Here is a 12844-nt window from a genome sequence, read left to right as displayed (position 1 = left end):
GGATACAAGGATAAATAGGGGGGAAAAAGGCAAATTATAGGAGAAAATGAGGAAAAGTAGGGAATAAAAAGGAGGAAAATCAGGAAAAAAATGAAAACTATGAGGGGGGAAAGGAAAATGAGGTGGAAAAAAAGGAAGGTTAGGGAATAAAAAGGAGGAATATTAAGAAAAAAAAAGGAAATTCAGGGAAAAGAAGGGAAAATTAGGGAGAGGGGAAAAAAGGAAAATTAGGGAATAAAAAGGAGGGAAATGAGGGGGGAGGGGAAAAAAAGGAGGAAAATTGGGAAGGAAAAGGAGGGAAAATCAGAACCAAAAGGGGGGGGGGGGGAAATTGGGGGTGGGCAGAGGAAAGTTGGGGAATAAAAAGAGGGAAAAAAGGGAAAATAAGGTCAAAAAAAGCCAAACCAGGAAGACTTTCCTCATCAACCACTTTTTTTGGGGGGGGTGTGGTGTGTGACCAATTCCCCCCTGCCCTGCTTGGCCCAGGAGGGTTGGGAGCAGCCAGGCTGAGGGCAGGCAGCTGCCTGCTGCCACTTTTTGCCCTCCTGCCTTGGAGGAGGACCCAAACCCAACCCAAATCAACCCAAAAAGCAGCTTGGGAGGGGCTCCCGGGGCTGGCTTTGATCTTCTGGGAGGTGGTTCCAAGTTTTTTTCTCCTCCTCTCTCTCACCTCTGGGTTGTACTTTTCTAATCAGGAGGGGGGGGGGAAAAAACCCACCCCAAAACCAAGCAGAAAATGACCATTTTCAGCCCTCCCCCTCTCCCACCCCCTCCTGCCCTGAAACTGGTTGGAACTGGTTCTGGTCTGCTCCACTCTGGGCTGATTTGCCTCAAATCTCTGTTTTTTACCATGTTTTTAATTGACTTGGGGGGGGGGGGGGGGGGGGGGGGGGGGGTGGGAGCTTGGTGAGGACCCTTCCCCTTGGCCTCCCCCCCCCCCCCCAAACACACTGCCAGGAGCTCTGGGGAGGGAGCAGGACCCAGCAGGAGGCTTTGGTTCCCTTGGTGCCTTCCTTCCCTCCTCCTCCCACCCCCAAAACCCCCCAGGGAGTTTTGGTCTTCCCTGGCTTGGGGTTCTGTGGCCTGTGGGGAGGTTTTGGTCCTCCCTGGGGGCAGCTTGGTCCTCTTTGGGGACAGCTTGGTCCTCTCTGGGGCCATTCTGCCCCTTGTAAGGACATTCACCTTCCCTTTGGGGCCATCCTGCTCCCCTCTGAGGCCATCCTGCCTCCCCCTGGGGCCATCCTCCCCCTCTTGAGTAGGTTCTGCTCCCCTCTGAGGCCATCCTGCCCCCTGTTAAGGACCTTCCCTTCCTCTCTGGGGACATTCACCTCCACTCTGGGGACACTCTGCCCCTTTTGAGGATGCCCTGGTCCTCTCTGGGGGCATCCTGCTCCCCTCTGAGGACATCTTGCTCCCCTTTGAGGACATCTTGCTCCTCTCTGGGGACACTCTGCCCCTTCTGATGATGTCCTGGTCCTCTTTGGGGCCATCTTGGTCCTCTTTGGGGCCATCCTGCTCCCCTCTGAGGACATCTTGCTCCTCTCTGGGGATATTCTGCCCCTTCTGAGGATGTCCTGGTCCTCTCTGGGGACATCTTGCTCCTCTTTGGGGCCATTCTCTCCCCCTCTTGAGTAGGTTCTGCTCCTCTTTGGGGATATCCTGCTCCCCTCTGGGAATGTCCTGCTCCCCTCTGAGGCCATCCTGCTCCCTGTTAAGGACCTTCCCTTCCTCTCTGGGGACATTCACCTCCACTCTGGGGACACTCTGCCCCTTCTGAGGATGTCTTGGTCCTCTTTGGGGGCGTCCTGCTCCCCTCTGAGGCCATCCTGCCTCCCTCCTGGGGCCATTCTCCCCCTCTTGAGTAGGTTCTGCTCCCCCTCTGAGGACATCCTGCTCCTCTTTGGGGCCATCCTGCTCCTTCTGAGGATGTTCTGCTCCCCTTTCAGGACGTCCTCCTCCTCTTTGAGAACATTCTGCTCCTCTTTGGGGACATCTCTGCCCCTTTGGAGTAGGTTCTGCACCTCTTTTGGGACATTCACCTCCTCTTTGGGATATTCTGCTCCTTTCTGAGGCCATTCTGCTCCTTTCTGAGGCCATTCTGCTCCCCTTTGGGGACCTCCTGCCCCTTTTTTGAGGACCTCCTGCTCCCCTTGGGGACCTCCTGCCCCTTTTTGAGGCCATTCTGCTCCCCTTTGGGGACCTCCTGCCCCATTTTGAGGCCATTCTGCTCCCCTTTGAGGACCTCCTGCTCCCCTTGGGGACCTCCTGCCCCTTTCTGAGGCCATTCTGCTCCCCTTTGGGGACCTCCTGCCCTATTTTGAGGACCTCCTGCTCCCCTTTGGGGACCTCCTGCCCCATTTTGAGGCCATTCTGCTCCCCTTTGAGGACCTCCTGCCCTATTTTGAGGACCTCCTGCTCCCCTTTGAGGACCTCCTGCCCCATTTTGATGCCATTCTGCTCCCCTTTGGGAACCTCCTGCCCCTTTCTGAGGACCTCCTGCCCCTTTTTGAGGCCATTCTGCTCCCCTTTGAGGACCCTCCTGCCCCTTTTTGAGGCCATTCTGCCCCCTTTCTGAGGCCATTGGTGGCTCTCAGAGAGGTTTTCTCCCCCAAGAGCTCCAGGAGGAAGGGGCTGGGGGGTGTTATGTATGGAGGGGATGGGGGAAAGGCTGCAGGGAGCTGTGGTTGGGACTTGGGGAGGGGGCTAGGGAGGGCCCAGAGCCCAGCCAGGACCTTTTGCTCTTTTATAAGCAATCCCTTTTTTTTAAATAAAAACAAAAAGACAAAAAAAAGCTGAAGTCAGAGAGGAGGAGGAGGAGGAGGAAGGAAAGAAGGGAAGGGGGTGGGGGGGTGTGGGAAAAGGCTTTTTCTTTGCTGGTTCCCACTTGGCCTGGCTCTCTCTGGTCCCTTTTTTCCCCTTCCCTTCCCCCAACCCCTTCCTGCAGCTCGAGGGGGAGGGAAGGGGGAAAGAACCTCTCTGGGGGGTGGGGGTGGGGGGCAGCTCCAGGGGCAGCAAAGCTTCCTCCCCAAGCCCTGGGATTGGTTTTTTCCACCCCCCAAAAAACAAAACAACTAAATAAACGAACTCCACCTGTCGCAAACATTACCAAAGTCAATAAAAGAGATTAAACAATGTTCCTCCCTGCGGCTTTTTGGCCTTTTTTTTTATCCTCCCCAGCGAGGCCTTCAGCCTGGGCTGGAGGGCTCCAGTCTGACCTTGGCTTCCTCCTCCTCCTCCTCCTCCTCCTTTCTTGCCCCCACCCCCCCGGGTGGTGGAAAAGGCCCCCGAGCCCCTCCCCAGCTTTATTAAAGCGCAGAGGTTGGGTTGGAGACTTTTTTATTGCCTCGCCGGCTCCGGACCTCAGGCCGCGAGGGAGGAGGCCTCAGAGCATCCCGACCGGCGGGGACGGCCCCCGCGGGTTTCACCGCTCCGTTATTTCCGCCCACCCCCCCACAATGTTCGACCCGGGCACGGCTCCGCGCTTTGCGGCGGGGGGGGGGGGAAAGGGAGGCGATGGGAACCGGCCCCCGGGGACCGCGGGAGCTCCCGCTGCGGGGCTGCGCAAAAATGGCGGCGGCCGCCGAGCGACTGCGCCTCCCAGCGTGCATCGCGGCCAGCACTAACGGCTCCCGGCGTGCCCCGCGCGGCGCGGCGGGGCGGGGCGGGGGCGTGCCCCCCGCGAGCGCTGCCCTATATATAGGCCCCCCGGCGGAGCGCTGAGGCCTCTCCGGGCCGCTGTCGCCGCCATCTTGCCGCGGCCGCCGCTCGGCCGGCCGCTTGCTTCTATCCGTCTCCATCCTTTGGTTTCGCCGCCGCCCGACCGTCGGGGTTGAGAGAGGCGAATCGGCACCGCTATGAGGGCCAAGGTGAGCGGCGGGAGGCGGCGCGGGGGGCGGCGGCGCTGGCGCTCCGTCCATCTCCGGGGAGGGTCCTCGGCAATGGCTGGGCCCAAGCGGGGCGGGCTCCGGGTGGAGTGTTCCGGGGTGCAGCGGGCGGGAGTCTTCCGTTGTACCGGGACGTGGAGTGTGGCCGGGAATGGGGGAGCGCCGGGGGGGGGGGATGTGCCCTGTCGGGAGGGGGCCCCTGTGGAAGGGGACGGAGCTGCGGTGCCCTGCGGGGATAGTGGAGGGGACCGGGAGGGGAGGTCTGGGTCTTGGGGTTAGCTCCCTCGGGGACACTCAGCGGGGCTGCGGCCTCAGGCAGCCCGGTACCGGCACTAACGCCCCCCCAGCGGCCCCACTCCCCGGAGCTGCCACTAACGGAGGCCACTTCCTCTCTCTTCTTCCCCCGCAGTGGCGCAAGAAGCGGATGCGCAGGTACGTGGAGCTCCCCCGGGGCCGCCGGTCCTGCCCCACCGCGGGGCGGGAGGGGGCCCCAGCTGCTGGCCAGGGCCGCGGCGCGGGGCCGGTGCCTGAGCGCTGCCGCTCTCTCCCTTTAGGCTGAAGCGCAAGAGAAGAAAGATGAGGCAGAGGTCCAAGTAGGCTCCGCTGCGGAGCTGAGCGGGGCCGGGGCGCGGAGCCGCTGCCACCGCGGGCGGAGCCCGGTGTCCCGGTGCCGCGGGGAGGAGCCGCCGCGCCAGCCCCGCGCTGTGCTCTGCGGCCGTTGTCGTGCCGCGAATAAAAGCTGGTGTTGTTAGCACACGGTGTGGTGCCTCCGGGGCGGGAGGAGGGGCTCCGGTAACGGCGCTGGGGGGCGGAGGGGACTCTCCGAGAAGCAGGCAGAGGGCTGCGCTGCCCCGGGAGCGGCCAGCACCCGGGGGGGGGGGGGCTCCAGGAACCGGGGTCGGGGGGAGGCCGGTGGGGGAATCCCTGCCGTAAGGAGGCGGAGAGCGGGGGCGGGGGGGGAGGGCTCGGGTAACGGAGAGCCCGGGCCGGAGGCGCTCTCTGGGCCTGGGGAGGTCGCTCCGGTAACGAGGGGCTGGCACTGTCTGAGGCTTCTCCGGTGCCGGGGAGCTGGGAGCAGGAGGCAGCTCAGGGTCTGCAAACTACCGGCACGGAGGTTCCCCCCGGTTAGGGGCTGGCACCGGGCCGGGGTGGGGGCTTGGGGGGTGTGGTTCTCCGGTAAGGAGAGAGTGGGACCCGAAAGGACACCCTGGGGCCCGCGGCCGTTGCCGGAGCCGGCGGCGCAGGGACCCTGGGGTCTCGGCGGGGCCGGCCCTGGGGAGGCGCAGAGCGCGCGGGGAGCGCCCCGGCCGGCGGCGCACGCTTATGACGTCACGCGGAGGGGAGGGGAGGGCAGAGCAGGGCGCCCGGCGGGGAAGCAGCCAGAGCTCCTTCCGGGGCGCCCCCGGAAGCACTCCGCAGCCCTTCCTGCCCCGGCGCAGAGCGGGGCCGGAAGGGGGCTGCTCATTGTTGGCGCTGGAGGACCCGCGAGGAGGCCGCGAGGGGGTGAGTCTGGGACGCGACCCTCCCGGGCGCCGGGAAAGGCCTCGCTCCGCCGCCTCGGGACCCCCCGCCCGTGCCGCCGCTGGGCCTGTCCGGACCCTGCGGGGCGGTTGCTATGGAGACCCCGTGACGGGACCGCGCCCCCATCCGCCCTGCCGGTGTGCCCCGGCGGGAGCGCCCTGGGCTGGGCATCTCTCAGGCCGCGCTCCCTTGGCAGCGGGGTCCCCGCGGCCTTGCCCGCGCCTCGCTCGGTGACGGCGGCGGCAGCAGCAGCCCCGTTAAGAGGCTGCCCCCGGGACTCGCGGCGGCCGCGGCCGCTCCCGCACCCTTCAGAGCCAGCCAAGGGCTGCTCGGGACCGCCCGGCCCAGCTCCGGTTCCGTTGCCTTTGCCCTGAGGTTGCTGCCGGTGCTCTCCTTCACCCTTCCCTCTCCTCCTTCAGTGCCCGGAGCCCCGCGGCTCCGGCGGCGGCGGCGAAGATGCCGGACCGCGACGGCTACAACACCAGCGGCGGCGGCAGCGGCGGCGGCGGCGGCAGCGGGGATGAGGTCGGGGCCAACGCCGACGACATCTGCAGGGACTTCCTGCGCAACGTCTGCAAGCGGGGCAAGCGCTGCCGCTTCCGGCACCCCGACATCAGCGAGGTCACCAACCTGGGCGTGCGCAAGAACGAATTCATCTTCTGCCACGACTTCCAGAACAAGGAGTGCGTGCGCCTCAACTGCCGCTTCATCCACGGCACCAAGGAGGACGAGGACTGCTACAAGAAGACCGGCGAGCTGCCTCCCCGCCTCCGCCAGAAGGTGGCGGCCGGCCTGGGCCTCTCCCCGGCCGACCTCCCCAACAGCAAGGAGGAGGTCCCCATCTGCAGGGACTTCTTGAAGGGCGACTGCCAGCGGGGGGCGAAGTGCAAGTTCCAGCACCTGCAGCGGGGACTACGAGTACGAGGGGCGGGGGCTGGGGGCGGCCCGGGAGCAGGGCCTGGTCCCCCGCCGGCCGCCGCTACGACCCTTACGACGCCATCTACGACCCCGACCGCTACGAGGAGCACGAGCCGGTGCTGAAGCGGCGGCGGGGGGGGTGGGGGTGGGGGTGGGGGAGTGGGGGAGGGCGGCCTCCACTTCGAGGCCTACGAGTACAGCTTCCCGGGGTCGCGCTCCGTGGAGTACCGGCTGCTGGAGGAGGAGAACATCCTCCTGCGCAAGCGGGTGGAGGACCTCAAGAAGCAGGTGAACAACCTCCTGGCCACCAACGAGGTGCTGCTGGAGCAGAACGCCCAGTTCCGCAACCAGGCCAAGGTGATGACCCTCAGCTCCACCCCCCACGGCCACCGAGCAGACTCTGGCCCCCACCGTGGGCACCGTCACCAACTACAACCACAGCATCGCCCAGACCCACACCACCCTCAGCAGCCAGGCCCTGCAGCCCCGCCCGGTCTCCACCCAGGATCTGGTGGCTCCGGCCGGGGCCCCCCAGGCGGCTCCCCCGGCCAACGCCGCCCCCCCCATGAACCCCGAAATCACGCCGCTCTCGGCGGCCTTGGCCCAGACCATCGCCCAGGGCATGGCCCCCCCGGTCTCCATGGCGCCGGTGGCCGTCTCGGTGGCGCCGGTGGCCGTCTCCATGGCGCAGCCGCTGGGGGGCATCACCATGAGCCACGCCACCACCCCCATGGTCACCTACCCCATCGCCTCCCAGAGCATGAGGATAACAGCCATGCCCCACTGACCCCCCCCCTGCCCCCCAGCTGCCAAACTGAGCCCCCCCCCGCCGGGGGACACGGCAGGAGGAGGAGGAGGAGGAGGACGGCTTGGACCCCTCCCCAGCCAGTGGATGGTGGCTGGGACCTCACCCCCCCCACGTGGTGGTGGTGGTGGTGGGTGGGGGTCTTGCTTGGAGCGAGGGGGTGGTGCAGTAACCCCCTCAGGACTTTGTGCCTCAGCCTGGCACCTTGGAGCTGCCGGTAAAGCCTTCCCGGGACGGGGGTGCTGGGGCTGCTCCTGCCGGAGCCCTGCTCATGGACACGGCCCCGCCGCCGACTCCGCGCCGTGCCGCCGGGGCTGCGTCCCGGTGTGTGTTTTGGGGAGGGGCGGGGCGGGGGGCAGCGCCGGGGCCGCGGCTCCCCTGAGCCCTGTAACATTTTCAGCTATTAAAAAGTCAAAAAAGTCGGCGGCCAACGCTCTCCGGGGCTGGGAGGAGGACCGGGGTGGGGGGTGGGGGACACCGGGGCCGTGGCAAGGGCGCACGGGTGGGCGGTGGGAGCCTGTGGCGGCCGCGGGCGGGTGGCTCCTCCCATCAGCCCTGTGGCCACGCCCCTCCGCCGGGCCCCGTCCCGTCAGCACGCTGCGGGCGCTGCCTCCGGCGAGGCTCCGCCAATGGGGCGGGAGCGGGGCGGGGTTTGCCCGGGGTGCCCCGCCCCTACTACAGCGGACCCCTGTCGGGGGGTGTGTGACCACGTGATCCTTGCCACGGTCACGCCTCTCCCCGCTTCGGCTCCGCCCAATCGGGCACCAGGGGGCGTGGCCTGTCCGGCGAGCCCCCGCCCGGTGCTGGAGGGGGCGCGGCTCGGCGGAGCGGCAGCGGCAGCGGCGGCCCCGGGATGGAGCGGAGGGGCCCGGGGCTGGCGGCGCTGGGTGCGCTGGGGCGGAGGCTGCTGTGGGCGCTGCCCGCGTACGCGGCCGGGCTGCTGGGGCTGGGGGCGGGCGCGGTGGTGCTGGCCCTGGCTCTTTACGCCGGTTGGCGGCGGCGGCGGAGAGCCCGGGAACGCGGGATGCAGTTGGCCGCCCGCCTGCAAACGGGACGAGGAAGCCGCTGTCAGAGCCGCCGCTGCCGCCGGGCTGGGCGCGGCCCGCGGAGAGCTACCGGCATGGGTAAGTGGGGGCCCGCCCGCCGCAGCGCGCCGTTATCTCCCCCCGGCAGCGGCACCGGGAGCGGTTCGGGTCTCTCCCTCCGCCTGCAGCTCCACTCCGCTTCGCTGCGATCTCCGCCGGTGTCTGCCAAGATGCTGCGCCGCACCCCCGCCCTGGCCCCGCGCGATAAGGGTGACCCCCCCAGGGTACCGCCCGGGGCCTTCCGGCATCGCCGAGCCCGAGTCGTGACTCACCGGGCCCGGGGGGGCCGTTTCCCTGCCCGGCCACAGGCTGGGGCGGGCGCGGGAGGGGCCGGGAACCCCCTCTCCGTAGCGCCGGGGGGACCAGGATCCTCCTCCTCGGGACTCCCCGCGCTTCACCGGGCCCCCCGGGGATGGCCGGGGCGGGAGCGGAGCTGCCGCCAGATGCTGCCGCAGCTGGGTGCGGGGCTGCCACGCCCGGCCCCACCGGGGGGAAACTGAGGCACGGCGGCGGCGGCGGCAGCAGCTGAGCTTCCTGCCCGGAGCCCCACGACACCCCCGGCCCTCGCTGCCCTCTGCCCGCAGGTGAACTTCCCGGACGTGGAGAGGGCGGAATGGCTGAACAAGGTGAGGCGTCTGTCCGCCCGTCTGCCCGTCCCTCTGTCCCTGCATCCCTCCTGCCATCCAGCCCTGCATCTCCCTCTCCAGCCCTGCATCTTTCCAGCCCTCCCTGCATCCCTCTTTCCATCCCTCCATCCCTCTCTCCATCCCCACTTCCACCACTGCAGCTGTCCCTGCTCACCTCCCTGCATCCTTTCCTGTCCCTCTGTCTGTCCTTCCCTCTCCCCTGTCCTTCCCCCATCTCCATCCTTCCCTCCCTTCCCTCCCTCACCTTGGCTCCCCGCGGCCGTTTATCCCTCTCTGCCGCCCATCTGCGGCCATCTGTCCCCTTCCCTCCATCCCCCACCGCGTCCCTTCCCTGCCCCCCACCTCCCCCTCCTCCCCCCTCGTCCGTCTGTCTGTCCCGCAGGTGCTGGGCCCAGGCCTGGCCTTTCTTCGGGCAGTACATGGAGAAGCTGCTGGCCGAGAGCATCGCCCCTGCCATCCGCGCCTCCAACAGCCACCTCCAGACCTTCACCTTCACCAAGGTGGACATGGGGGAGAAGGTAAATGAGGGCTTCTGGGGACCCCCCCTCCCCTTCCCCTTCCCCCTCTCCCCCTCCCCAAGCTCACTGCTGCCCCTTCCCCTCCCCCCTCGCCTGCAGCCCCTGCGGGTGCTGGGGGTCAGAGCTCATCCTGGCGCCCACAAGAAGCAGATCCTGCTGGACCTCAACATCAGGTGAGGAAGGAAGGAGCTTGGAGCCAGCTGCTTGCTGGAGCTCTGCCTGGCTTGGGGGGGGGGGGGGGGAGAGGGTCGTGAAGGGGGGGGGAGAGAGTCATGAGGGGGGGGGGGTCGGTCATGGTGAAGCCCCCCTCCCCAAATCCCTCCATCCCTCCCTGGCAGCTACGTGGGCGACGTCCAGATCGATGTGGAGGTGAAGAAGTTCTTCTGCAAGGCAGGGGTGAAGGGCATGCAGGTGAGGAGAGGGGGGGGGGGGTCAGGGAGGGGGGTCTTTGCCTCATTTTGGGGGGGGCAGCAGGGATTTGGGGAGGGGGGTGTCACATCTCAGCACTCTCTCTGTGTCTTTCCCCCCTCCCCCCTTCCTCTCCCAGCCCCATGGGATGCTGAGGGTCATCCTGGAGCCCCTCCTGGGGTCTTTGCTTCACTCTGGGGGGGGAGGGGGGGGGGGTTGGAGGGGCAGCAGGGATTTGAGGGGTGGGGGTCACCTCTTAACTCATCTCCCCTCCCCCCAAGCTCCATGGGATGCTGAGGGTCATCCTGGAGCCCCCTCCTGGGGGATGTGCCCATCGTGGGGGCTCTCAGTATGTTCTTCATCCGGCGCCCGGTGAGTGCCCCCCCAACCACCTCCCCCTCCCCTGCCCCCCAAAAAACCAACCCCAAAGGCAGCCCCTAGCAGGCTGCAGCCTCCCCCCCCCCCCGACTTGGACCCCATTTCCCTCTCCCCTCTCCCCCAGACCTTGGACATCAACTGGACTGGCATGACCAACCTGCTGGACATCCCAGGCCTCAGGTCAGCCACCCTCCCCCCACCCCCTGCCAGGACCAGGCTGGCTGTGCCCCCCCCCCCGCCTTTGGCCCCCCCAGGGTCACTCTGTGTGTGTCCCCCCCACCCCATTCCCCTGCTCCTCCAGCTCCATGTCTGACACCATGATCATGGACACCATCTCCTCCTACCTGGTGCTGCCCAACCGCCTCCTGGTGCCCCTGGTGCCAGACCTGCAGGACGCTGCCCAGCTCCGGTGCCCCTGCCCAGGGTAAGGGCGACCCAGGGAGGGGCAGGAAGGGGCTGGGTGGGGGGAGGAGGGGGCTGGAGAGAGGATTCTTTTGTGTCCTTTTGGAAGCTGACCTCTCTCTCTCTCTCTCTTTCTCTGCCCCCTGCCCAGGGGGTGGTGAGGGTCTACCTGCTGGGGGCCCGGGACCTGCGCTCCAAGGATCGCTTCATGGGGGGGCTGGTGGAGGGCAAGTCCGACCCCTACGCCCTGCTCAGGGTGGGCACCCAGGTGGCCACCAGCAGAGTCATTGATGACAACCTCAACCCCACCTGGGATGAGGTCTATGAGGTGAGACTTTGGCTTCCCCCCTCCTCAAACTGGGGAGATCCTCCCCCTCCCCCCTTCCCCACCTCCCCCTTCCCCACCTCCCCCTTCCCCACCTCCCCCTTCCCCCACCACTTCCTTCCCCACCACTTCCTTCCCCACCTCCTCCTTCCCCACCTCCTCCTTCCCCACCTCCCCCTTCCCCTGCTCCTTCCCCACCTCCCCCTTCACCTCCCCCTTCCCCCCCTCCCCCTTCTCCCCCCCTCCCCCTTCACCTCCCCCTTCCCCACCTCCCCCTTCACCTCCCCCTTCCCCACCTCCCCCCTTCCCCACCTCCCCCTTCCCCACCTCCCCCTTCCCCACCTCCCCTTCCCCTCCCCCTTCCCCTCCCCCTTCCCCTCCCCCTTCCCCTCCCCCTTCCCCTCCTCCTTCCCCTCCTCCTTCCCCTCCCCCTTCCCCTCCCCCTTCCCCTCCTCCTTCCCCTCCTCCTTCCCCTCCTCCTTCCCCTCCTCCTTCCCCCTCCTCCTTCCCCCCCTCCTTCCCACTCCCCCTTCCCCACCTCCCCCTTCCCCACCTCCCCCTTCCCCACCTCCCCCTTCCTCACCTCCCCCTTCCTCACCCCCTCCTTCCCCACCCCCTCCTTCCCTCCATCCTCACGGTGACCCTCCCAAGCCGTCCCCAGGCTGTGTGTGTGGGGGGGGGGGGGGCAGAAGGGAACCTCTGGGGGATCCCCAGCTTGGCTATGCTGGGTGAGGAGGGGGGTGAGGACCCCCCCCCCCCAAACAGCTGCCCCAGTCTCCCCTTGCCCTCTGCCCCCCCAGTTCATCGTGCACGAGGTGCCAGGGCAGGAGATCGAAGTGGAGCTCTTTGACAAGGACCCCCGACCAGGATGATCTCCTGGGCAGGTATGAGGGGGGGTCTGAACCCCCCTGGATGATGTCTGGGGGGGGGTCTGCCGGTCTGCCACCTTTCTGACCCCCCCCAACTTTGACTCACTCCTCCTCCCATCTCCCCCCTGCCCCTGCCAGGATGAAGCTGGACTTCGGGGAGGTGCTGAAGGCTCGGGTGCTGGAGGAGGTGGGTTTGGGGCTGGGGGGTGCTGAGGAAGGGGGGGTAGGGGGGTGCTGGGGGTTGGGGGGGGGTCGTGCTGACCTCTGTGGACCCCCCCCCAGTGGTTCCCACTGCAGGAAGGGGGTCAGGGGAGGCTCCACCTGCGCCTGGAGTGGTTGTCGCTGCTGTCCGACGCCTCCAAACTGGAGCAGGTGAGCTGGGAGGAGGCTGCCGAGGGCTCAGCCCTAGCTGGGAGGGGGTCCTGAAGGGGTGGGGGCCTCCCCCACTGACCCCTCCACCCCCTCCCACTCCCTGGGGGTCTCTACAACCCCCCAGGTTCTGGAGAGGAACCGAACACTGGTGGCCAAACCTGACCCCCCCTCAGCTGCCATCCTGGTCGTGTACCTGGACAGGGCTGAGGAGCTGCCTGTGAGTAGGGGGGCTTGGGGAGGGGGCTCAGGGCTGCCAGGTGGCTGCCCTGAGGGGGGGGGGTCAGAGATGTGTGTGGGACCCCTCCCCACTGACATCTACCCCTCCTCAATCTGTGTGCAGGTCAAGAAGCCTGGCAAGGAGCCCAACCCCATGGTGCAGCTCTCGGTGCAGGACGTCACCAGGGAGAGCAAGGTGGGGCTGGGGTCCCCCCAGAGGTGGGCTTGGGGGGTGGGATTGAGGGGGGGGGGGGCCACAGCAAGCTTTGGGGGGGTAGGGGGGGAGGCTCTAACCTTGTGCCACCCCCACCCCCCTCCCCTCCAGGTGGTTTACAACAGCTCAGCCCCGGTGTGGGAGGAGGCTTTCCGCTTCTTCCTGCAGGACCCTGCCCACCAGGACCTGGACATCCAGGTGAGACCCCCCCCCCAAATCCCCCTGGGTCCCCCCCAGATCCCAGCCCCATTTGCTTCCACAGCCTCTCAACTCTCTTGTTCT

At 67.1% G+C, this 12844-nt stretch overlaps 2 protein-coding genes across 2 annotated transcripts; both read left to right on the top strand.

The window, feature by feature from the left end:
• The first annotated feature begins 5255 nt into the window (after positions 1-5255).
• Positions 5256-7533, top strand: ZC3H10 (zinc finger CCCH-type containing 10). Its single transcript, XM_068171234.1, is given in 5 exon segments — positions 5256-5387; positions 5825-6374; positions 6377-6481; positions 6483-6701; positions 6703-7533. Coding segments are annotated over 4 exon segments (1245 nt in total). The 5' UTR covers positions 5256-5387; positions 5825-5861; the 3' UTR covers positions 7111-7533.
• A 371-nt stretch (positions 7534-7904) lies between these two features.
• Positions 7905-12760, top strand: ESYT1 (extended synaptotagmin 1; the record flags this gene model as incomplete). The annotated part of the gene is given in 18 exon segments (XM_068171233.1): positions 7905-8179; positions 8181-8252; positions 8798-8850; positions 9243-9378; positions 9478-9551; positions 9717-9789; positions 9926-9954; positions 10098-10158; positions 10289-10344; positions 10466-10584; positions 10713-10894; positions 11692-11748; positions 11750-11775; positions 11899-11947; positions 12043-12132; positions 12257-12349; positions 12473-12544; positions 12674-12760. Coding segments are annotated over 18 exon segments (1527 nt in total), but the record flags the coding sequence as incomplete, so codon positions are not given.
• Between the last annotated feature and the right edge of the window lie 84 nt (positions 12761-12844).

This window comes from Melanerpes formicivorus, unplaced genomic scaffold (assembly GCF_026170545.1).
Source record: "Melanerpes formicivorus ecotype bairdi unplaced genomic scaffold, bMelFor1.0.p_v2 SCAF_2499, whole genome shotgun sequence".
Classification (NCBI taxonomy): Eukaryota; Metazoa; Chordata; class Aves; order Piciformes; family Picidae; genus Melanerpes; species Melanerpes formicivorus.
The sequence above is the reverse complement of the archived record's forward strand: the minus strand, read 5'-3'. Positions and strand labels throughout refer to the sequence as shown.